The sequence below is a fragment of the Typopeltis vanoorti genome, chromosome 4 (assembly GCF_054136105.1).
Source record: "Typopeltis vanoorti isolate ZY-2024b chromosome 4, IOZ_Tvanoo_1.0, whole genome shotgun sequence".
Classification (NCBI taxonomy): domain Eukaryota; kingdom Metazoa; phylum Arthropoda; class Arachnida; order Uropygi; family Thelyphonidae; genus Typopeltis; species Typopeltis vanoorti.
This window is the reverse complement of record NC_143552.1, coordinates 82,008,307-82,034,310: the sequence shown is the minus strand read 5'-3', so window position 1 is coordinate 82,034,310 and position 26,004 is coordinate 82,008,307. Positions and strand designations below refer to the sequence as shown.

Genomic DNA, 26,004 nt, shown 5'->3' with positions numbered 1-26,004 from the left:
GGAATTGGTTGGCTCATTCCAGCCAAAGATTATTGGCATTAGTCAGACATGGCTAACAGAATATGATATAGTTAGTGAGATAGAATATACAGTTGGGTGCTGCTATAAACCAGGAGATGGAATAGATGATGGAGATAGTATGCATCAGCAAATAGACTCAATGAGTGGAGGACAGGTAATTATTATGGTGAATTTCAAGGTTAACATTGATTGGAAGGAGGAGAGGACACATGGGAGAAAGCAAATTATCCCTGTCTCAGGGATAATTACCTGAGACAGCATGTAATGGAATAATACCATGGTTCAAGAGTGCTCGATCTAGTAATTGCATTTGAGAATTTGACTATAATGAATATGACCACTTTGCCACCAATTGGTTAGAGTGATCATATGGTCTTGACCTGAGAGGTGGCTAAATGTGTGGAATTTTCAGTTAAGACAGAGTATATGTGGAATTACCAGGCTGGTAAGTATGATGAGCTTAGGAGATTGCTTGGATCAGTGCCATGGCATGTAAAATTGCAAGGGCTGAATGCTGATACTGCATGGGAAGTGGTAAAGGAGTGTTTGAGGGAGGTAATGGCTGACTGCATACCTAGAGTCTAGAGAGTAAATCAAGTGGGAGTTAAATGGATGAATAACACCATTAAGTTTCAGCTGCAAAAAAAGAAACAACCGTGGAGGGAATTTAAGGAGAAAGGTGACCGGCAGGCACAGGCCAAAAAGGTAACTAGCGTGGTAAGAAAAGAAAAAGCAGATTATGAAAGGAAGTTAGCAATGCAGGCTAAAGTGAATCCCAAACAGTTCTTTTGATATGCTGCAAGTAAAAGAAAAATGTATATGGCAGAATGATTTTAATGAATGCTGATGGTAGGGAGGTAACTGAATCAATCAAAATAGTAGAATTACTAAGTGAACACTTTGCAAGAGTATACCATCCAGGGGATGATATTGCAGGAATGAGGGAACCAATGGCTTATATGGGAACTGAGGTGAATGAAATGGAAGTGAATAGCATATTACAGAACCTTAATGTGAATACATCAGTGGGATTAGATGGTATACCAGCTCGAGTCTTACATGAAGTGGCAACGGAATTGTCAGTGTTCTTGACCATATTGTTTAATTTAAGTCTGAGCTCTAGGTTAGTCCCAAGAGAGAGAGAGTGGAAAGAGGGAAAATAGTTCCATTGCATAAAGGAGACTCCAAGACTGCTGTTGCAAATTACCGACCGATCAGCATATCAGGAGTCATTGTCAAGGTATTAGAGAAGTTGGTCAAGAGCAAAATACAGGAATGGATAGATGGAAATGGGATACTGTATGGAGGGCAACATGCTTTTGTGAAGGCTAGATCATGCCTCAGTAACTTGCTCACGTTTTATAACACAGTAATGGCTGAATTGGATAAGAGTAATGGGTTTACAGTGATACTGCTGGTCTTTGCAAAGGCCTTTGACAGGATACCATATGGAATTCTAATCAGTAAACTGCAGCACATGGGGATGGATATAGGGTTGGTGAGATGAGTAGGAGTGTGGTTGATGAAGAGACATCAGAGAGTAGTTTATTCAGAAATAGAGTACAAAAGAAGGCCTGTGATTAGTGGTGTGCTGCAAAGTTCTGTTCTTGGACCACTGCTATTTAATTTGTTCATTAATGATATAGGAAAGGATCTGAGAGGAACTGTTCAGTTATTTGCCAATGATGCCAAATTGTGTAGAGAAATAGTGAATACACGTGATGTCAAAATTTTGCAGGATGATTTGGATAGAATTGGACTAAGGAGAATGGATGTCAGTTTAATGTGGCAAAGTGTAAGGTTATGCATTTTGGGGTGAAAAGATTATCAGAAGTTTACTACATTGGTGGAACTGTACTCCAGGAAATTGACGAAGCCAGAGATTTGGGAGTGTTGGTGGATAGGGACTTGAAGTTTAGAGGGCACATAGCAAAAGTGGCTAAAGCAGCTCATCAGATCACTTGGTTACTGAAGAATGCTTTGACGAGCAGAGACAAGCAGGTTATTGTTCCTCTTTATCGAGCCTTGATAAGACCCTATCTTGAATACTGTGTACAGATCGGGGCGCCGGGTTTCTTGGTGATGGGGAGGAGGTAGAGAGGATCCAGAGGCGAGTGACCAAGATGGTAGCTGGTCTATGGAATGAACCTTACGAGAACAGGTTGAAGATTTGTGGGTTACAGAAATTGGTTGATAGGTGGAAAAGAGGTGATATGATTGAGACATTCAAAATACTGAGGGGTTTTTACAAGATTGATTCAAAAGAAATTTCTCAGACAGGTCTGGTGGTGGGAGAACTAGGGCGCAAGAGTGTTAGAACTAGGTTTTTACTTGGAGAGTGGTGAATGAGTGGAATAAGCTGCCAGAGTCTGTTGTGTGTGCCATGACTGTGAATGAGTTCAAAGCAAAGTATGATAGATACTTTGGAAATGCTGAATAGTTCTTGACATGATGTTTAGGGCCTCCCTCAATGAGTCTAAGGACTCCTTGGAGTTGCCCATAATAATAATAATAAAATTGAAGAAGAGGCCATAGTTAGAAATTAATATCACTTCAAGAAACATCTAATGCAAATGATAGATGACTCAAATTTTTCAAATGTAATTTAATCTTTATAACATCAAACATCAAGTGAAGATAAGTATAGTAAGTTACACAACAACAAATCCTGTTGATTTGGGGAGAGAAGGAGGTATTTGTTTCTTGAAATAATTGGATGTTAGGATATGTGTGTATGTGGGAGGAGGTGCTCACATTAGTTGTTCCAATATTGATGCACATTGGAAAATTTGAAAATCAGCTGTTCCAAAGTTAGGTAGGTTTTTAGTGTTTAGATAATCAATGAAAAACAAATGTTAAAATAGTGGATTCTTATGTTACATCAGAATTTGAAAAGGTTGAATATTAGCAAGGCAACTCAGATGTCATATAACACCGTATTTCTAGAAGCAAATAATGTGATGCAGACTGCACTATTTTTCAAAGAAAAGAACAGTTGCTAGTAACAAAGGATTGACTCACAGTTCTTGTTAACTGAAACTGTGTAGGAGAATTTTCACATTCAAGCTTACGTAGCTTTTATATTCAATCATGCTGAAGTTTCTAGCTTAACTGTGAAATTATTCATTTCATTCTTGCTATATGTAGTATAGTAAAATTAAACAAATACTTTATTAACTAAATTAAATATTTGCATCTTGACATTTTGCCAACTCAAGCCAGCATCATTTAGGCAATCAAATGGCACACTCTCAACAAAGACAAAGTTTAAACAAATATTTACAGTAGTTAATAAATGATTTGTTTCATTATCTTATTCTATAAAATAGTTCTTCTAGAAACTTCAGCATGAGTGCATGGATAAGATTGCAATATAAAGCCAGTAATGATCTAATACTTGAAAAATTCATGGGTCCTAAAAGGGCTATTTAACATAGCGGTCTAGCTACAAATGACGATTCTCATAAAAATGACACAGATCACCAAAATAGTGTTTTTGAACTGGACATACTTCACTGACTATGCTGTTTTCCTATATAACTTGCCTGAGGGAAAAAATCTCAGTTGAAATTCTGTTTGACATAAGAATTTTCTAAGACTTTTTTTTTTAAATTGCTAAACTGTTTGGGTTAACATGGAAATGACAGTTCTCCACCACCACACCCCATCAATGGATTTCTTTCTTGCAAAAGAGAGATAAACAGGTCTGCAACACATTGTGGGTAGATATAATGCTCTGATGCCTCTTATAAGTGTGACAGTAATTCTTAGTATTCAACTGTAGATGATAATTACATGTGTATCTTGCTGATCACTCATAATGCTCTGGGTCATTCCATAAATTTTAATGTAAAATAATCAGGTTTCCCTCAAACATCATACTGATGTAGTCTATGGTTCAGAATAACACAACAGTAAACTTTTTTTATACCTATAATAACTACCATACTTACTTATTAACCTTGAAGGACATCAGACCTGATGACAAAGGAAACAGAAAAAAAGGAAGATCATTACAGAAGAATTCGGGCAAATACTGAAAATCTATCAGGAAATGTCACAGCAGTTCACAAGCAGACTATGATAGATAATCCTCATAATGTGCAAAAAATGGATATATGATACCCGAGGTATTGATATAATATTATTATTGTTATTATTAAGAGCAACCTCCAGAAAGGCGACATGCCACACACACACCGGCTATCATACTTGTTTTTGAATTCATTCACTCTGCTTGCGCACACAACATCCAATGGCAATTTATTCCAATCATGCACCACTCTATGAGAGAAAAATATAGATCTTACCTCCTCCTTAGTGGTATTCATTCTCATTTTCAAGGATGTCCTCTTGTCCTTTCCCTCACCCTCCATAAAATAAAAAATTCCATCAACTGAAATCCAGTATGAAACTTTCAGAAGTTTGTTAGTCTCAATCATATCGTCCCTCTTTCTTCTGTTTGCTAGTGTCTGCAGTCTACAAATTCTCAACCAGACTTGCACACAATAGTCCAAGTGAGGTCTTATCAAGGATTTATAAAGAAACAAAATGACTTCCTTATCTTTACATGTCAAGGTTCATTTCAGCATTGCAATTATTCTCTGAGTTGTAGTTATAATTTTTGCTACATGGCCACTGAACTTCAACTTACTATCTACTAACACTCCAAGATCCCTAGCCTGATCAGTTTCTTCTAACATAATCCCACCAATATAATATGACATTGGATATCTAATCACACCAAAGTGCATGACTTTACATTTACTGACATTCATTTTCCCATGCCCACAATTCTAGCCTATTCAAATCACACTGCAAGTGCTGCATATTAGCTGTATTCCTGATTACCCAACCTATATTTGCATCATCAGCTAATAGCTGTATGTCACCTGCCAAATCCTTCCCAATGTCATTAATGTACAGACTGAATAACAGTGGATCAAGGACTGATCCTTGTGGTACACCCCCCCTTGTGGTTACCTTAAATCTTGCAGATAATCCCCATATACCACTTTCTGATATCTATCATTCAGCCATCCTCTTATCTATGCTAATATTTTATAATCCAATCCCATATTCTCCAATTTATGCAACAGTCTTCCATGATGTATTCTGCCAAAAGCATAAGCAAAATCCAATAATGATAACATTATTACAGAATGTGAGCAAGTTGTTATAATATGACCTTCCCTTAGTAAACCTATGTTGTTCATTGCAAAGTAGAGATTCTCTGTCAACCCATTTCTGAATGCAAGCCCTAACCAATTTTTCCAAAATCTTCACCACCACTCCTGAGATACTAATTGGTCGATAGTTGGATGCATTGGTCTTTGCACCACTGTGCAATGGAATTACCACACATTCTTTCCATTCCTGCAGAATCTTCCTGTTCTGAGACTCATTAAACAGCTTGATCAAAGGAATAGCCAGTTCAGCTGAACACTCTTTTAACATTTCATGCTGATATCCTGTCAGTCCCTATTGCTGAATTCTTATTAAGTTTGTGAACAGCTCTAATACCTCTTCCTCATATACCTGAGTTTCTTCATCCAGTAAAGAGGTAGCAGTGAACTCAATCTTGTATACACCAGGTCGATAGCTTTCAGTAAAATGGGCACTCATTAGTTGAATAACCTCTTCTGCATCTGTCACACCATCTGCATTCAGTAGAGTTATTCTTTCATATTCATATTGCTCTCCTCAATATTTCATATTGAGGAGAGCAATTAGACTGACAAATGACCCATCTCTTACCAACTCACTCCCCTCACTTTCACAGATGCTTAGCCTCTGCAATTTGTATATTCTATAAATATTTCCATGGAAAATGTTCATCTGAAACAGCATCAATAATTCCCCCACTCTGCCCATTGGAACATGTACGGCTGCTGCCTAACATCCTTTCACAGTACACCTTGAAAACCACAGAAGTTTCTTTTCCTCCTCCTTCATACCTGCTACTGTGTACTGTGGAACAGTCTTCTCCCAGATGTATTTACCAAGGAATATAATATACAGGCTTTTAAATCTAATGTCAACAAGTTTCTCCTTTCCCAACCCACTTCCCATATATGGTACTAAAGTACTATAGGTTGATCAGCCAACCTCTCGTATATCAGCCCAACATAAAAAATAAATCAAATCATTCTTTCTTTTATTGTACAGTATATGGATAGAATTCTTTGGGATTATCTTTAGCTAGCAGAAAGTTTCTTTTCATACTCAGACTAAGCTTTCCATACAACAGATGCGACTCTTCTCGCCTGCTGCTTGTGAATTTCATAACAAGCATCATCCTTATGCACACTGTATTCCTTCCACATCATTTTTTTTTTATGAATCTCTCACTCGATAAGATTACACATCCATTTGACTCCTACTCTACTTATTCTTTGAACTCTTGGGACACATTCTGATAGTGCATCATTTAAGTATTTTTTAAATGCTTCCCATGCACTGTTGATATTCTTCCCATCCAACAACTGATACTATTCCAATGAACTCAGTATACTCCTCAATTGGTCGTCATTTCCTGCTTTGTAGTTCAGCATGTAACTTTTTCTGAACAGAATATATTTATAAACTTAGCTACTTTCCAAGTGCGTACTGCATGATCACTCACCAACCAGAGGCAGAATAGTTAGGTTTTAACTGAAACACCCTCTGACACTATAATCAAATCTAACAGTTTTTGACCTCAAGTTCCTTTTGTCACATGCTGCTCAAGGAAGTTGTCTCGCAACAGCTCAATAAATTCAGTTTCATTCCTCTTATGAGATTTCACTGCTACCCAATCAATGTTTGCATAATTAAAGTCCTCCTCCCATTATGATTACTCTTTTCATGCCAATCGTCTTTATTTGGCAATGCATTTCTTCATCACTAGCAACTGATCTACCAGGTCTGTCACAACACCCCACTATGTATTTGATCTTGTTAGATTCTGCCTAACACCAGATGGCTTCAAACTCACTGCAAAATGAATCTGAGGTCCCAACATACTGACCAAGGCAGCAAACTCTACCTCTCTGTTTCTGATACTCCTAGAATTTGTGTACAGACATAATAAGCTATCTGCATGTTCTTTTATATACTCTTTTCTATAGTCTGCGTGCAATTGGAAAACTTGCAGATATCTGTTCTTCTCTGGTGCCTTAAATATGCAGACATCTTTTGCACATGGTTGATGTCTGAACTGGAGAACACAAGTCAAAATCATTCTTTACTCATAATCAATTTCATGATAATGCCCATTCCCATCGTTAACACAGTTACATAAACATTGTCACACATATTTTCACCATTCCTCCCATTATAATTTAGTTTCCCCCTTACTCTTTGTGATAGATTTCATACCAGTTATTAGTTTTTCAAGATTCCTGATACCAAAACGCACTCAGGTGTAAGCCGTCCCTCTTATACAAATCCAATCTTCTCTCAAACTCACTCTACAAATCTAAAAAACTTGCATCCATTCCTTCTAGACAGCCCACACATCGAATCATCTACCATCACAGTCCTTCTTAATTCATTTTTATCATATTGAGGTAATATACTTATGATTTTTGCTTTCACATTCTTGCTTCTTCCAACAATCCTTTTATATCCCATGTTGTTCATTGCAAAGTAGAGATTCTCTGTCAATCCATTTCTGAATGCGAGTGCTAACCAACTTACATATACTCGCAAAAGTGATATTATACTGTGAAAATATTTATCAAATATCACCATATATGTTAAAGATACCAAGCTATTTTAAACCTGGTTTTACTCCATTTCCCAAGTAAGCAAACAGACAAACAAGTCAAGTTTGTGCCTGCAAGTGTTGCAAGTCTAGCTGATCCTACACATAGTGCAAGACCAAGGCAACTCATGGTAAAAGTAGAATAAGCTCTGATCACTAATCTTAATATTTACCCTTAATGCAAAGCACATCTCCTGGGTTTATTATACCCAAGGTAAAATACTTTCTACATATATATATATATATATAGTTTTTTTTCTCTCTTGCTGCATTTTTATGCCAAAAACTTAGGCACTGTTAGTAGTTGATGAAACCACACCGAGAATGGTTTCATCAAAAAGTGCCAAAAATGAAGAGGATACCAGAGCAACTGAAGTATTTTTATTTAAAATGACAATCCTACCACACAAGTTGCTGTAAATCTGAAGATAAGACCATTAGTACAGTGGGTTCACTATGCATGAAACAATAAAGAAACCCAGCTCTACAACATATTACCATTTAAATCTACTCCAGGTCTCACATGGATGATGGCCATCATTTCTCACTTCAGCAAGCATTGAAGCCACAGTGGGATTAAACCCAAGCTTGTAAGATGGAAAGTGGAGTGCTACTCACTCAACAAGGCTGATGCCCAGAGGCAGAATTCAAGTAGAAATTAGACAAGTTCAATCAATTTTAGAGGAGTTCAATATGTAATTTCTATTTTGTTATTGTTAGTAATTAAATTAATGATTGAGAAAATGTAAAGTAATTCATCCAATTGGTATTATTAGTATGAGGGGCAGTACAAAAGTAATGCCTCCTATTTTTTGTTTATTTACTTTTTCCCCAATTTAAGTACGGTAGAAAGTTTTATGCATTGACAACTAATTACAGCACACCACTTAGTAAATGGTGCTGCAACTGGTCACATGAGCAGAGAACATAAGAAGTTCAGAATGGCAGCTATTATAAATGTCACACAAGCAAAGTGTGGCAACTGAATTCCTTACTGCAGAAGATGCAATCGAAATTAATCCCCATATGAAACAATGTGAATGGAGATTATACTGTTGACATGAGTACAGAAGCTCAGTCAGACTAAGAGTGGTAATACGTTGAGGAAGCATTAGTCTATATTATCTCTGTATGTAACACAATTTGGTCTTTATTTTTTATAATTCAATGCAAGTCTATATAGCAAGGCATACCTTATGAAAAAATGCAGCTCCAGTAAGAACCATTGACAATTCACATGAATGATTTGAATTGTAAAGCCAGCCACCGTTTTGTATGTCCCAAGCATGATAACGACCAGGAAAGCCTACAATCCGATCACGTGCTTCTCGCCACACTCTAAATAATGAAACATTAATTTCAGTTAAAGGATTTAAAAAACAAAAAAATTAAAATTAACTATCCAAACAGTTCTCATAACTATGACTGTAATATAAGTTTAAATTTTGTCAAACATGGTTGAAAGTGAGCAGATCACTTTCAACTATCTTTCAAGAAATTGCAACATCACTCTTTTTAGCATTCACTGGCTCACTAAGAAAAGAGATAAATTAGTAAATACAGTCAAATGTCAATTATATGGAGATGCTAGACCCCACATAATTGAAAAACATGATTAATCCAAATTGCATTTTATTGGATTAAATACATAAAGAAACCTAAAAACACTTAAGATAAACATTCTTGTAGTATGTAAATACAAAACTGAACATTCTTAAAGCTAATTTAGATAGAAAGTGCATAATTTTTGTTCATTTTCTTTGTAGCATTATTTTTTGTTTTATTTTCCTTATATGTCCATAAATGATGCAGTTATTTAAAATATGCAGTAATGACTTCTGTTATTTTACGAATTCAATTGCATAGAGATTTTTTTTTTTTAAATAAATGACATTTGTGTATACTACAAAGGACCATGGTTAATCCAACCCCATGGATAATTGAGCTCTGGATAACTGGTGTTTTACTGCATCATGTAATGTACAAAAAGCAAACTTTTAAAAATTACTGAGATTCTAGTATCTGCATATAAATAGAATATGTTTGGTTGAGAGAATGATAAGCAGAAAAGAATTCAGGGCGTTAGTTGACACAGGTTCCCAATCTTCCATCATATCTGAAAATTTCTTCAGGGAACCTAGAACCACTTGTGAAAAAATGATCACTCACCTTAAAAGACCAGTTAAACTATCAGGAATATCCCCCCCTCTCCAAAAAAAAAAAATCATGCGTCAAAGTCAGTACGATTGAAGTTCAAATTACCTGAATTCAACATGTGTGTTTGGCATGAGTTTTTGGTTCTGCCTAGAACCTCTCTCCCACACTTGAAGTTAGTTCTAGGAAATGATTTTAATGATTTTCTAATAAAGTACAAATTTTCGTGCAACTAATCGAGGAGAGAAGTAGGTTTTCTTGGAAGAAGAAAATTTACTGGGACTAATCAGAGGTCACAGACTCAGAGAATAAGAAACATCTAAATTAACAAGTCCCAGTCTGAAAGTAAGGTAGAACTGTCAGGGAGAAATATAGGCTATGTGGCCCACAGTCAACCTGAATCAGATGAGATCGCTTCATTGAAGGAAAAGGAATGCCCTAATGTGGACAACGCTAAAGATCTTAAGATGTCCATAGATAATGATATTTCAAACGAAGAACAGAATACCATTTTCAAAGGGACCCTGGGAGTCAACTATCTAGGTATCGAAGGAAAACGAAGGGGAACTTATAGAAAAGGTAAGGGTGACACGTTCATATTTCGGAAAGAGCACAGTGAGCATAAAAGGACAATTGGCATAAACAAGACAATTAAGGATGACACTGAATATATAATTTTACCCAGACATAAATTTGAATTGGGTCCCAAGCGAAATAGAAGGGATTCCCCCAGAGAGCTGAGGGAAGTATAAAAAGAGTTTCTCTGAAGAAGCAGAAAAACTCTTATTTGAAGAGGGGACCTTTATTAGACCCTGAATGAGAAAATTTTGAGAAGTTGTTCATTCAGAATCTAACATGAAAAATTTAACTAAGTTAATACCTGCACACCAGCAGAAAGTAAGAAAGACCTTGTTTGTTGTATATGAGAATGTGTATTAATATGTGTAATGCATTAGAAATATTTGTTGTCAAACGGAAGACTAAATTAGAGAATTGTGTCAAATTAGTGATTCTATGTAAAAGAAATATTAGCTTAAATTTGTGTCCTATTAAGCTATCGAAAATAGCGTAAGTCGACAGACAGGTAATGAGCAACAGTTCAAAGGTTGTGTCTGAAACGCACGTATCGATCGTAATGCCAGAGGCTACAGCTTACGCAGAGAGTGACGTACGCATGCACTTTCCACGAAGACAGCACCTAACAGCAAAAGGATCATCTTAAGTGATCATCTTTACTCAAAAGTAAAGGATCATCTTAAGTGCATTAAAAGTAAAGGGTCGTGCGAAAAAGGACACAGCAAAAAGAAGGTGCTCGAACACAGAATATAAGGCAATGCGTGCCATATTGCAAGTCTCTTTTTGTTCCGGATTTTCATCTCAAGGATTCTTGACCGGTGGTCGGGGAAAAGATGAGCCAAGGTGCAATGATGTCGGACAGCGGGCCGCTTTCCTGATTATGTTGGGGAGAATTCCACACGGAGCCGTACGTGAATCGTCAGCCTATGCAGAGTCGTGCTAATTGCTGGATGTCCCATCGGAAAGGAGCGGAGATAGCCCCTTTCCAGATTATGCTGGGGAGGATTCCACACGGAGCCATACGTGAATCGTCAGCCTATGCAGAGTCGTGCTAGTTGCTGGATGTCCCATCGGAAAGGAGCGGAGATAGCCCTTAGTCGCGGCAGAAACTAGTTCGTGTCCGGCAGCAGCAGAAAGGACAATGTAGCCACAAAGCCAGGTGGTGAGATAGCCAATCGAAGGATGACCAGAACAACACGTGGTAGTTAATAGACCTTTGGAAAGAACTGCATAATGTAGAGATCTTTATTATATGTTGGGGAAATGATAGAGGATAGAAATTTGTTTGATTAAGTAATGTGGACAATCCTTTAGAGAACTTTGATAAGATTTCGTATTTGAAACAGCTAGTTCTGTTGGACAAGGAATTATCAGGAACGAATCTCCAATTGTATGTGACTGAAATGATAAGTGTAATTTGTTTAGTAGAATAACCTTAATGAGAAAGCAACAAGTTGTATAATATATACTTTATGAATAGAATGCATGAGAGGATCTTAATTTAGTGTGATATTGTCATTGCTTTGCATTGCATTTGTATGATTACTATTTTGATCTGTCTGAGCGCATTTGATTAGTTTAGAATTGTTTATCTATCTTAGCATGAGATTTAACTTAGAGATTTAGAACTTTTAGTAATTTGATTCAAATTAGTTGTACTTGTCTTTTAGTTCCAATAAACATGTTTTATTTCACATGTCTGAGTCATGCCTGAATTTGAGATATCAAATTACCACTTATGAAATTAGAACCTTAGAGGGAAGAATTTTGGACACATATATTTAAGAATAGATTATAGGTCCCGACTGCAAAGTACCGAAATCTATATACTGTATGTGAAGTGTATATTAAGTGTATGCCAATGAATCTAGGAATATTTCCCTGAGCTTGAATCATTTCCTGTTATAGGATACTGGCTGGTGCAGCATAATACAAATTTTGCCAGTATCTGAAAAGGAAATATCCCTAGGTAGAATCAAGTTAGGCTATACAGAAGAGAAGATAATAGAGATTAATGAGGTATATAAGTTTAGAAAATAGAGGGAAAGTGACGTAACAATGGCACAGTCGACAGGATGTGTTTGATCCATAAAAGAGAGGAATTAAATCAAATACAGTGAGTTGGTTTCAGTCTCATGCAAAGAATCCACGAAATTTTGGAAAGGGAAACTTTGAAATTTAACCTTAGTATAACAGTGTAAGCTAAAAGTATAAGTATGTCTCTTTCAACGAGCTCAGAGTTCAGCGATCCAGTTTTTCAAAAGTATAAACCCCCAACAGATTTTTCCTCAGTTCTCAGGAGAAGACACAGACGATGTGAGAGCTTTCTTTGACTATATAGAAGAGCTTAGGAGGATAGGGCAATGGAGTGACTTCCAGTTGCTTATACTGCTTCGCAGTAAGTTGGTTGGAAGAGCAAAAAGCTTCTTGTACTCCTCGCCGCTCTTAAAATAAACTTTGGACTACCAGAGGTTTAGGGAAATCCTCATTTCCCAGTTATCCAAGGCAAAAAACATAGGGCCTAACCTCAGGAAACTCCAAAGAATGGTCCAAAAGGTAAACGTCTCTGACTTTTATAACAGAAATTTCTCCGACAAGGAGAAATGCCATGAAATGAGAAACGGGGCATGCGTTCCCCGAAAGGAGCAGACACCGTAAGGCGGCAGAATGACATCATCTCATCGGGACGAATAGGGAGACTCCGGTGAATAAGATTCCAGCATGGAAAGAGGGTGCTGGAAAGGGGGATAAATACAGTTACACAAGTCTGGTATCCCCCAGTGTTTTCTATTCCTGTTTCCCTCGTGCAGCCCAGCGATGCAGACAGCGATGACCAGTATCAACTCTCCCATGGCTGATTAACGCAAGTCCATGCACAAGACGACGGCAGATCCCAAACGCAGGCCGTCGGTGAAACGGCGAATAGACATCTTTCATCGGTGCCGATGAAAGACAGCAAAGGACTTCCGTTGAAGAAGGTCAGGTTAAGCGATAGCGATTTACGTGATAAGCGAATGTCCAGCAAGAAAGAGTGGCCACTTCGAAACGGCAAGCACGCGACCTCCACGTGGTAGCAGTTTGCAGCAGCTGTGATATCCCACAACAAAGGATGGATGAAAGGTTCCCAACGTCAACAATGCAGAGTGGTAAAGTACTGTGACTTTTCTTGCTTTATAATGATAAGATTTTTGTGAAAGGGAAAGAATAAGAACCTGGCTGAAAGAAGGAAAACTTTAATGATAATACATCTTCAGGGATTCTCTAATCTTATTAGACTATAGTCTGAGAACCAAAGTATTGTATGGTTCCAAGAATATTGTAAGGGGATTGTTAGTTAATAATTCATAAGTTCAGAACTAGAACAGTGTCTTGTACCATATACGTACCAAATTGTATGTGAATAATATGCTAATCATTTAGTAGATGAATTGTGTATAATAGTGAATTATATGCCTAAAGTGTGAATATTGTGCATGTGATTTAGATCATTCCTTTTAGTATTGCTTTGCATAAGATAGAATGCTAATCTCGTATTGTATCTAATTTATTGTAATTCTTTTAACCACATAATAAATATGTTTTCTTATGTAAGCCTGTGTGTGATCTAAGCATGAGACTGACGTCACTAATCATTAAATTTCAGACCTATGTGTAAGGGGAATATACAAATAGTTTTAGAGTTAATAGGCCATGACTGCAAAGTTAAGATATCTATAGCTTCCTAATTTACTTTACAAATTTTGGTAACACTTAATTTCTGGGATCTTTCCTAGGACAAGAGAACTCTGTCCTTAGGCTCTGGCTAGTGCAGCAAATCAAACAAATTTGTCAGAGTCCAAAAAGGGGAACGCCCCCCCCCCCAGAGAAATAGTTTACAGATAATCTTAGAAGGCACTAGAGTGATAAGCACTGGTGTTTTACTGCATATGTACAAAAAGCAAAATTTTAAAAATTACTGATATTCTAGTATCTGCGTATAAATAGAATATGTAATCAAATGTATTTGTACATATTTATTCTTTTTAAAAAGTTAAAAATTTCATGCAATTCATTTAAGTATGATAACATATTTTTGAGTGTACATGGCTCAGTAAGTGTAGTAAAAATTTCATTCCTTTCTCGAGCACAGCGTGGACACTTAACCAAACATTACAAATAGCGAGACATGTTGCAATATTCACACACAGGTGAATCATCAACTCTCAGTAAATACAAAATATGATTGACTTATGTGGAACCTAGCAAGAACAACTTCCTCTTTTCAGTTTCTCCATTACCTTGACTGCTAATGCTTAATCTCATGCAATTTATCATTATTCTCTGCATAATGATAACTCCCTACCATAGACACTATACATTAACATTAAGACAATACCAATTTTACAATTAAAATTTAATAAATATTCAAACTACAATAGTATGCTGCATATTAAAACTTTGTAAAAATGCATCCACTCAATGTGGAAAGACATAATACATCATCAAGCAAGTTTCCTCTTGAAAAGAAACATGAGATGTGACACTGACTTCTGTGAGCATATTAAAGCTATGAATTCTATGAGATACACTCTCATATTTTCTATTATATTTCATTAAAAAAAAAAGGCTGTGACTGCAGTTTGAAAAATTGTGCTTTAAATAGTGCAAGCTAGGGCAACTCAGAGAGCCAAAGGTTATGTTCTCATAAGTTTTCTGGTGATTATTCAAAACTAAGTTTCTTTCTGCATATGGCTATAACATTCTCAATTTCAATATAATAAAACCATCATTAAATTTTATAAGGGAACATTTATTTTAAAAAACAATACAACATAAAAATCAAAACAAATATTGCACTCATTTCATCAAATAATAAATCTTCATTATTTCCGGAAACGTTTTTTTTTTTTTTTGAATGAGTATGGACTGTACTGTATTGTAATGTTGCTTTTCCATATCATTATTTATGCCAAAACTGCTCTGTTCTTCACTATTTTATACAAACTGAAATTAAAACACCTAAGAAAGCATCTATAGCAAATGCAACAAACCTTTGTATGAGGTGGTACAAGCTAAGGGAATTTTCCCTGATTCATTGCATTCGTTATGATGCATGTGGCAGGAATTTTTCTGCTTTGGCTGGACAAATACTGAATCTTTTTACTGATTTGGCCAAGCTGAATATCTGAAAAACCAAAATAATTCTTGTTGAAAAAGAAAGCCTTCAGGTTTCCATTCCATTCAAAATCCCAAGCCACTATCTAAGCTTTGATTCTCCAATAAGTTTGTCAAGGCAGTCAAGAGGGGAAAAAAATAAAACACTACTAGAAGCTCAAGTTAAAAATCCCAGCTTCACATGCAGTCTACAATGCAGTCAGCAACATCTGTAAAAAAAGAAAAAAAAAATAGCAACTGATCTTTCTACTAGTCTCTCTCTCTCTCCAAGGTCATTGTGTGCACCTTATGCTCTTCAACATGCTCAACTCTTCACATCATAACCATACCCTTCATAACTTTTCAATACAATTCAGACCTCCTGGCATCATTCTCCTCCTCCAACCATAAATGACAAAGGCAAATTACATCAATCCCATTTTACCAAGAACTGCATACTTTCTCATGGTTTTATTATTATTATTTAATAAAAATTAATAAAACTTCACTCTCCAAGTAAAGAACCTAATCCGCACACCCTTACTAACTACACTCTTACAAAAGTTCCAAGTGTAAACCCTTGATTTCCCCCTACTCCCCATGTATTGAAGAATTTTTTGTATCAATCTTATTAATCTTATAATCTCTTTAGTAATTTATAAATACTAGCACTTTTATGGGCTTATGCGACTACATCCAGCATCCAAGGGTCAACTTCCTTGAAAAACCATCATCATCAAATTCCTGCCATGTACCCTCAAGGGGGTGTACAGGATATGATAGTACTACATGAAAAAATTACATCATTACTAACTTCCTATCTACAATTTTCCTCCAAATCAGTCTGTTACTTGTCAAGACTCCAACATTATCAGATCTTATATTTCTATCGTCTAAGGCACTTTGTACCGTATCAATCCACCTATATCGTGGTCTTCCTCTGGGTCGTTTTGCTGCCAACCTGGCAGAGAACACTTCTTTTGCTAATCTTTTCTCTCCCATTCTATTTAAGTGACCATACCACCTGAGATTAGCTCTGCTAACGCATTCCTGGATGCTGACAATGTCAAGTTCTTTCCTAATATCCTCATTTTTAATATGATATTGCCATTGATGCCATCTGTTCACACCTCTAATCTTTCTCAGGACTCTCATATCTGCAGTCTCTAGTCTTTGGTCAAGTGTTTTACTTCTGACCCAGCTCTCAGATCCATAAGTTAAAACTGGTTTGAACACTGTTTTGTATATGGCTAATTTAGTGTTCCAACTAATTTCTCTCTTATTCCATATGAATTTATTCAATTGACTTCCCACCATACCAGATTTGCTGATTCTGTTGTCTATTTCTATATTTAATTTCCCATCTTCACTAAAAATTGTGCCTAAGTAGCTGAAATGTTTTACTTGTTCCACAGGTTCTCCATTCACAACACAGTTGACATTTTCAATGATTCTGCCTATTTTCATTGTCTTTGTCTTTTTATTGCTGACCTTCATACCATATCTATTACAACAGCTATTCAGTTTAGTCAGAGAATCTTGCAGACTTGTAGCAGATTTATTTAGAAGTATAACATCATCCACATAAAGCAAAGAGCTGACATTAACATCTCCAATTTTGATATTATGTTTAATACCACTTTCCTTCATAATGTGATCCATATAGATAATGAATAACAGAGGGGATAATGTACATCCTTGTCTCACATCAGATTTAACATTAAACCATCTTCCTCTACTTCCTTCAATTCTAACTGCTGACTTACAACTCAAATAAAGACTAAGTATTGCTTGATATAATGCCCCATTGACACCATATAACTGTAGCGTATTGAATAGCTTCTCTCTTGGCACCTTGTCATATGCCTTTTCCAAATCGACAAAACTTAAATACAGATCTTTGTTATATTCCCATGCTTTCTCGACTATTTGTCGTAAAGTGAAGATCTGATCCTGACAGCCTCTATTTGGCCTGAATCCAGCTTGTTCTTCACCCAGGTTTTCTTCCACAATTCTTCTCAACCGTTTCTCAAGTATACTTGCATAGATCTTGCCAGGAACACTCAGTAAGGAAATACCTCTGTAATTCTCACATTCAGTTTTATTTCCCTTTTTATATATGGGTACTATGAGAGCTCTACTCCAATCAACGGGAATTCGTCCCTCTGTCCAGGCTTTCTGAACTATGCAGTGCAGCCACTGTAAGACTTTTATACCAACATACTTCAGCATTTCTAGTCGAATATCATCTACTCCTGCTGCCTTTCCACATTTCAAGCCTTTGATGGCTTTTTCTACTTCAAGAATGGATATGTATTCCTGACTGCATGCCTGGTCGGTGTTTTTTTACCACAGTGCTGTCATCACTGCTTGTTTCATTTAGCAGTTTTTCAAAGTAATTACTCCATACCTCAAGGATATCTTTTTCATCTGTTTTCATGTCATCTTTATTATCACTAATTCCTTTTACAGCACTCTTTATAGTCATCTTAACACTAATTCCTTTTACAGCACTTCAACAACCTCCAGAATATATTGCCACCGTCTTGATATTTATTTTCTATATTCTTGCCAAAGTCCTCCCATGACTTTTGTTTAGCTAGTTTTACAAAGTGTTTAGCATTCTTGCATTTGTCTCTATGTTCTCTAAGAGCACAAGCTGACTTATTTGACAGGAACTTTTGATATGCTTTCTTCTTTTCCTTCACTGCCTCTTTAACTTCCTGTGTCCACCAGCGAGTTCTGATTTTTTTATCCTTGCAGACAACCTCACCACATGCCTCTCTGGCAGAATCAATCACTGTTTTCTTCAGAGTTTGCTACTGAATCTCCAAGGTTTGATTCCTGTTCTGAAACTCTCTCATTTTTTTTTCAATAATCTTTCTGTATTTTAGTCTACAGTTCACATCTGCGAGCTGCTCAACTTTTATTCACTTTAAAACTTTCTTACATGTTATTCTTTTCAATATGAAATTCAATTTTATCCTGCTCAAGACTAAATAGTGATCACTTCCAATTTCAAATCCTCTGTACACTCTGGTGTCCTGCACCAGGGAGAAAACATCACTATCAACAATAACATAGTCAATGAGACTTTTCTTATTCCTAGCCTCTTCTCTCCATGTGAATTTGTGCACATTTTTATGTTGGAACATGGTGTTGGTAATAACCAGTCCATGTCCTGAGCAGAAATCCAACAGATATTTGCCATTATTATTAGCTTTGCTCTTTTCTCCAAATTTTCCCAAAATATTTTTGTATGTCTCACAATCATTTCCTACTCTGCTATTTAGATCCCCAAGAAGGACCAACTTTTCCTTTTGCATTGTGTCAGTTGCTTTTTCTAAAGCATCAAAAAATTCTTCCACTTCTACCTTAGTAGAACCTTCTGTGGGACCATAGGCACAAATAAGTCTCATTGTCCAGTTTCCCATTCTCATATTTGCCCACATTACTCTACTTGAGACTGACTACCATTCAAGAAGATTAGACTCGTATTTTGTGTTGAATACTATGGCTACTCCTTTTCCTTGATTGTCATTGCCTGAATACTCTCACCAGTTTTGGTCTTTTTTGTTTCAGTCACCCCTATTATGTCGATCTGGTACTTATCTAATTCCTCAGCTAGCTCCATTTCTTTGCCATTCAGGCTTCTTACGTTGATAGTACTGATCTTTAACTCTGGTGATGTTGAGTTGGGGCTTTCTTTGAAAAACAGACTGGAAAAAGGTTTAGATGAAATGCAAAGAATGCCCGGCACTACAGAGACTTCAACTAGGCCTTATTAGATCTCGAAAACCTAATTCTCTCTTCTCCACCTCTTGCAAACCAACTGCCATTGCACTGCCACGCTGACCTATACTGCAACAACGAGGACTACATCCTGCATCAAAGGGCAGACTTCTTTGAAAAACAGACTGGAAAAAGGCTTAGATGAAATGCAAAGAATGCCCAGCACTACAGAGACTTCAACTAGGCCTTATTAGATCTCGAAAACCTAATTCTCTCTTCTCCACCTCTAGCAAACCAACTGCCATCGCACTGCCACGCTGACCTATACTGCAACAACGAGGACAGGTTGGTCACTGGGTGAACAACTGCCCCTGGAACCATAACCATTTGCAATAACGAGAGAATAATCACAGTGCTCCATAATAAAAATCCCTCCTTTCTTCATTAAAACATCAAAATTAAGCAACCATTTGTTTGCAAACTTCTAATGGGCTTAGTTTGAGTAGAAGCTGATATGAAGTATGTAACCTTTTCATCCCAAAGTGCATTACCTTTCATTTTATGGCAGTAAATTGACAACCACTGTCCTTTGCCACTGCCAATTTATTTAAGTTATCCTGCAAGATATCTATCACCTTTGCAGGCGTAGACTTCTATGGCTAATTGGTTCAAAAGATATATTTCGGTGATTACACCACATTTTTTATTATTCGGTTATACAAAATACTGAAATAATAGTTCCCGACAACTTTCGTAAATCGTAGGATTTACATCTTCAGGGAGTAAATAATATAACTTAAAGTTTAAACAAGAGAATTAATAAATACAAATCATAACCGTCTGGCTATTCATAAACTCAAATAACAGAATGCAGATATAAAACGTTATTGACGTTGAACAATACTGGACGATGTCACGTGTTCTTGTTCTCGTTCATACAGTCCAAGCTCAGATTGAGGTAGATTTTTTATTAGAGCTGACCACACTTGATGGAGAATTAAACCTTGATTTTTATTGCATTGGGTTGGGTTTTTTAGCATATTAGCAACTTCTTTAAAATTTCTTATATAACTGTTGTTTTCTATGTATGACATCGTCGTTTTTTGCCAGAGTACAACGTGTACAGTGGAAGTGTATGGTATGGAAAGCAAGACCCGTTTTTTGTTCTCTTTTGTACTGTACGTCTTTTTGGTGTTTTCAGCTGTGCGTATTTCTGCAGATCTTCCTGTCTGTCCTACGTAGCAAATCCCGCAAGAGCAATGGATTTTGTAGACTCCAATCTGAGTTCGGACTGTATGAACGAGAACAAGAATACGTGACATCGTCCAGTATTTTTCAACGTCAATAACGTTTCATATCTGCATTCTGTTATTTGAGTTTATGAATAGCCAGACAGTTATGATTTGTATTTATTAATTCTCTTATTTAAACTTTAAGTTATACTATTTACCCCCTGAAGATGTAAATCCTACGATTTACGAAAGTTGTCGGGAACTATTATTTCAGTATTTTGTATAACTGAATAATAAAAAATGTGGTGTAACCATCGAAATATATCTTTTGAATCTATCACCTTTATCAACTATTACCCTCCCCGGTTTTGCATCATCAGCAAACAACTAAATATTCCACCCTCAAATCTTCTGCTATGTCATTAATGTACAAATTAAAGAGCAGTGGTCCTAGTACAGAAGTCCAATGAAAGCAAGATTAGTGCTATAAAAATAAGGATGCTTCGATGGTTGTGTAGAGTAACAAGGAAAGACCAGATGAGAATGAATCAGAGGTACTGTAAAAGGTGGAAAGATAATGTAAAAGGAGATGTGAAGGAGAAAAACGTGGACAAAGATGCGGTCTATAATAGAAACCAGGGGAGAAGACTCATTAGAAACAGCGACCCATATAGAAATGGGAGCAAATGAAGAAGAGGTCCTAGTACAGAATCCTGGGGGCACTCCAACAGACACCCTCATTTGCCTTGATTTCACTCCACCATGCACCACCTTCCGATGTCTATCAGTCATCACCATCCATGCCACCAATCTCATATCCATTCCCATTTGCTCTAACTTATTATAATAATTTTCCATGTGGTATTCTGTCAAATGTGCTTGCAAAGTCTAGCGGTATCATAGTGTAGCCTTTATCCAATTCCACTGTCACCTTATTATAAAATGTGAATAAATTACTGAGGTAGGATGTACCTTTTTATAAAACCATGCTGCCCACTATAGTGTATCATATTACGATCTACCCATTCCTGAATTTTACTTTTTAACCAACTTTTCCAATATTTTAACCACGACTCCAGAGATATACGAGGGTTGTTTGAAAAGTTTGGTAAAAAAATAAGTTAAACACTTTGGGGGGGGGGGGGGGAATCACCTTTATTTCTCAACATGGAACGTCAGAACACTCTACGAGGCAGGCAAATTAGATAACCTACTCCAGGAATTAGAAGTGATGAAGGCTGATATTGCAGATATCAATGAAGTGAGGTGGACAGATACAGGCATAATAAGAAGAAAAAAATCACACTATAATCTACTCTGGCAGTGACTTACACCTTAATGGAGTAGCAATTGTCCTAAGTCACAGAATTGCAAAATCTCTACAGGGATATTGGTCCATAAATGACAGAATCATAACAGCCAAAATAACTGCACAACCATTCAACCTGTATATCATCCAAGCATATGCACCAATCCAAGATCACCCAGATGAAGAATTGGAACAATTTTATGAAGACATCCAAACTGTAATCTCCAGTGTTAAGTCAGATGATGTTATTATACTGATGGGTGACCTAAATGCAAAAGTGGGCTCAGAAAAAATCTCATTTTGCATGGGAAACCAAGGGCTTGGAATCAGAAATGAAAGAGGTGAAAGAGTAATTCCATTCTGTGAAACCAATGACCTAATAATTGCCAACACACTGTTTAAACATCCTCCCAGAAGACTCTATACCTGGACAAGCCCTGGGGACATCTATAGAAACCAAATTGACTATATAATAATAAGCGAAAGATTCCGAAATGCAATAACACAAACAAAAACATATCCTGGAGCAGACATAGGATTGGACCACAACCCAGTGATTGCAAAAATCAAAATAAAACTTAAGATACCAAGCCAACCATTCATAAGAGAAACTTATAATTCAGACTCACTTAACAACCAAGAAGTTAAAGACTGCTTTATAAAAGAATTCACAAAATCCTTTAACAAGTCTGACACCACAACTCACACAGAAAATAGAATGCCAATTGATGAAATTAACATGAACTGGCAAGCATTCAAGAATAGCATCAATGAAGCAGCCAAAAATACACTCCCACAATTAAAAAGGAAAAGGAATAAACCTTGGATGAATGAAAAAATACTGACGTTGATGGAACAAAGAAAAAAGTTAAAGAACAAACCTGAATATAAAAGCATGAATAAAGAAATAAAACAAGAATGCAGGAAAGCCAAAGAGGAATGGATTAAATATAAATGTATAGATATAGAAAACCTTGATAGAAAACACAGAAGCAGAGAAATGCATGAAAAGATCAGAGAAATGACAAGCAGGACAAATACAGCAAACCATGCAAGTGTCATTAGACTCAAGAGACCATATTCTAATGCATAAAAAAGAAATCATGGAAAGATGGATTGAATACACAATGAAATTATATGAACAACAAAGAAATGATATTCCTGAACAGACTGATTTAGAAGGACCATCCATTTTACTCTGTGAAGTTGAAAATGCCGTCAGAAAACTAAAACCACATAAAGCTGCAGGAATAGATAACATCTTGGCAGAATGGTTGAGGGCTCTCAATGGAGGAGGACTGAAATTTCTAACAAAATTATGCAATAAAATATACGAGACTGGATTTCTACCCAAAGATATCAATCACTCAATTTTCGTTACAATTCCCAAAAAAACAAAAGCTACAAGATGTGAAGAGTTCAGGACAATCAGCCTCATCAGTCAATATCAAAAGTCCTCCTATACGTTATTCTTGAAAGAAATAAAAGAAAAATAAACATAGAAATAAATGATACACAAAGTGGCTTCAAGGAAAATGTAAGTACAAGACAAGGTATTCTCAATGTCAGAACCATTATAGAAAGATATCTAGAAAAACAAAAAGATATGTACCTCTGCTTCATAGATTACAAAAAGGCATTCGACAATGTCCAACATGAACAATTAATTGAAATCCTTTCAAAAATAGGCATGGATGGAAAAGACATTAGGCTATTAACTAATCTTTACTGGGAACAGACTGCATCTTTGAGAATAAATAGAGATACCTCAGAAGAATTTCCAGTTCAGAAAGGTGTGAGACAAGGCTGTGTCTTTTCTCCGATTCTCTTTAACCTATACATAGAAGAAATATTTAATAAAATTAGTAACCTCAAAGGAATCACTGTAGGGGGCAGAAATATTAGTAACCTAAGATATGCAGATGACACGGTTCTTCTAGCTGAAAACAAATATGACCTCAAAACTCTTATAGATGAAACCCTCAAGTATAGCGAACAGTATGGCCTCAGTTTCAACTTTAAAAAGACAAAAATCATGATAACTTCAAGAGAAAAGAAAATACCAAAAATATGCATCGATATAAAAGGAAATAAATTAGAACAGGTGCAAAAATACATATACCTCGGACACTTGATCACAGAGAATGGCAGGACAGAAGATGAAATTAGAAAAAGGATTGAAATCGCAAGGTCAACTTTCAACAGTATGAAAAATCTACTAACATCTAGAGAATTAAATCTGAAAAAAAGACTAAGAATCTCCAAATGCTACATATGGTCTACATTATTATATGGAGTAGAGACATGGACACTCTCCAATCTGAGTGAGAAAAAACTGGAGGCCTTTGAAATGTGGATGCTGCAAAGAATTATGAGAATATCGTGGAAAGAAAAAAAGACAAATGAAGAGGTACTAGAGATGGCAGGCGTCAACAGGAGCCTGATGAAAGAAATTAAAAAGAGAAAAGTCAAATATTTTGGACATATTCTGAGACATAACTGCCTACAAAGGACACTTCTTGAAGGAACTGTTGAGGGAAAGAGAGGAAGACAAAGACTGGAGTGGATGAAAAATATAGAAGACTGGACCTATCTCTCATATGAGGAATGCAGCAAAGAGGTGCAGAATAGGACATGGTGGAGACACATGGTAATCAATCTCCTGGAGTGAGAAGACACTTGACAGGACAGGAGTCTCCACTGAGGTGTACACATTTGGTCCAGTGAGTTTACAATTTTTTCACCTCATCTCAAAAGTAAGATTTGTTAAATTGTGCAAAATAGTTATTGACAGCCTTGATGACATCCTCGTTCGAAGAAAATTTTTTCTCATCGAGCCAAATTTTTAAGTTTGGAAAAAAGAAGAAGTCAAACAGGGCGAAGTCCAGAGAATATGGTGGATGTGGAACCAATTCGAACCTCAATTCATACAATTTTGCCATTGCAACGGCTGATGTGTGGGACGGTGCATTGTCTTGATGAAAGAGCACCTTTTTGTGCACCAATCTTGGCAGTTTTTAATTCAGTTCTTCTTTTAAACGGTCCAACAATGACACATAATAGACTCCTGTTATTGTCTTACCCTTTTCCAAATAGCCTATCATGATAATTCCTTGGGAATCCGAAAAAAAAAACAGTGGCCATCACCTTCCCAGCTGACAAAATGGTCTTCGCTTTTTTCAGTGCTCTTTCACCGGGCATTATCCACTGTTTTGACTGCTGCTTGGAATCAGCTGTGTAGTGGTGGATCCAAGATTCATCTACAGTCATGAATCGACGCAAAAAAATCCTGCAAACTGCGATTAAACATTGCCAAACATTGCATTTAAATGTCTTTTCGCATGCATTTTTGATCGACAGTCAACAATTGTGGTACCCATCGCGCACACAGCTTTTTCATGTGCAATATTTCGTGCAGGACATTATACACCCGTTCAGTTGAGATGCCTACAATCTCAGCAATCTCACGCACTTTCACTTGGTGGTCTTCCATAACGATACCATGGATTTTGTCAATCATTTCGACCATGTTTAAACTCATTTATCCAAAAATAAATAGTCTTTAATGCTGGTGCAGAGTCCCATGAACTGCATCTAACTTGGCTTTGATTTGCGTGGCCATCCACTTCTTCAAATAAGTGTTTTATCACTGCACACAAAACTCATTTTTATTCATTTTAATGAAAAATGAGAACAGTCATTTTAAATGTTTGCCAAATGAGAACTACACGTCGCACGTGGCTAAAATTTTGCCAGAGGTCATGAAAAAGATGATACGTGCCGACACTGGTATGAATGAATGAATTGGGTTGCCATCTATTGGAAATTTAACAAACTTATCAAACAATCCTCATACTAATTGGTTTGTAATTTGCTATTTCTGCCTTAGAGACAACTTTATGTAATGGAACAACCTTACCCTCTTTCCACTCCCTTGGAACCTTGCCAAAGCCGATACTTAGATTAAATGACTTCATTAGAGGCACTTCCAGTTCACTTGCACATTCTTGTAGCATACAAGCTGACATACCGTCTAGGCCCACTGTGTTCACATTGATATTTTTCAGTATACTGAATACCTCCAGTTCATCTACCACAAT

At 36.5% G+C, this 26,004-nt stretch overlaps 1 protein-coding gene across 1 annotated transcript in view; it reads right to left on the bottom strand.

Annotated features, from left to right (window-relative positions):
• The window catches only part of botv (exostosin like glycosyltransferase 3), a 207,383-nt gene that overhangs the window by 38,304 nt on the left and 143,075 nt on the right, over positions 1-26,004 (bottom strand). The window contains exon 7 of the mRNA XM_090392101.1: positions 8,962-9,106. Within this exon, the coding sequence (XP_090248227.1) occupies positions 8,962-9,106 (145 nt within the window). The remainder of the gene's footprint in view (positions 1-8,961; positions 9,107-26,004) is intronic.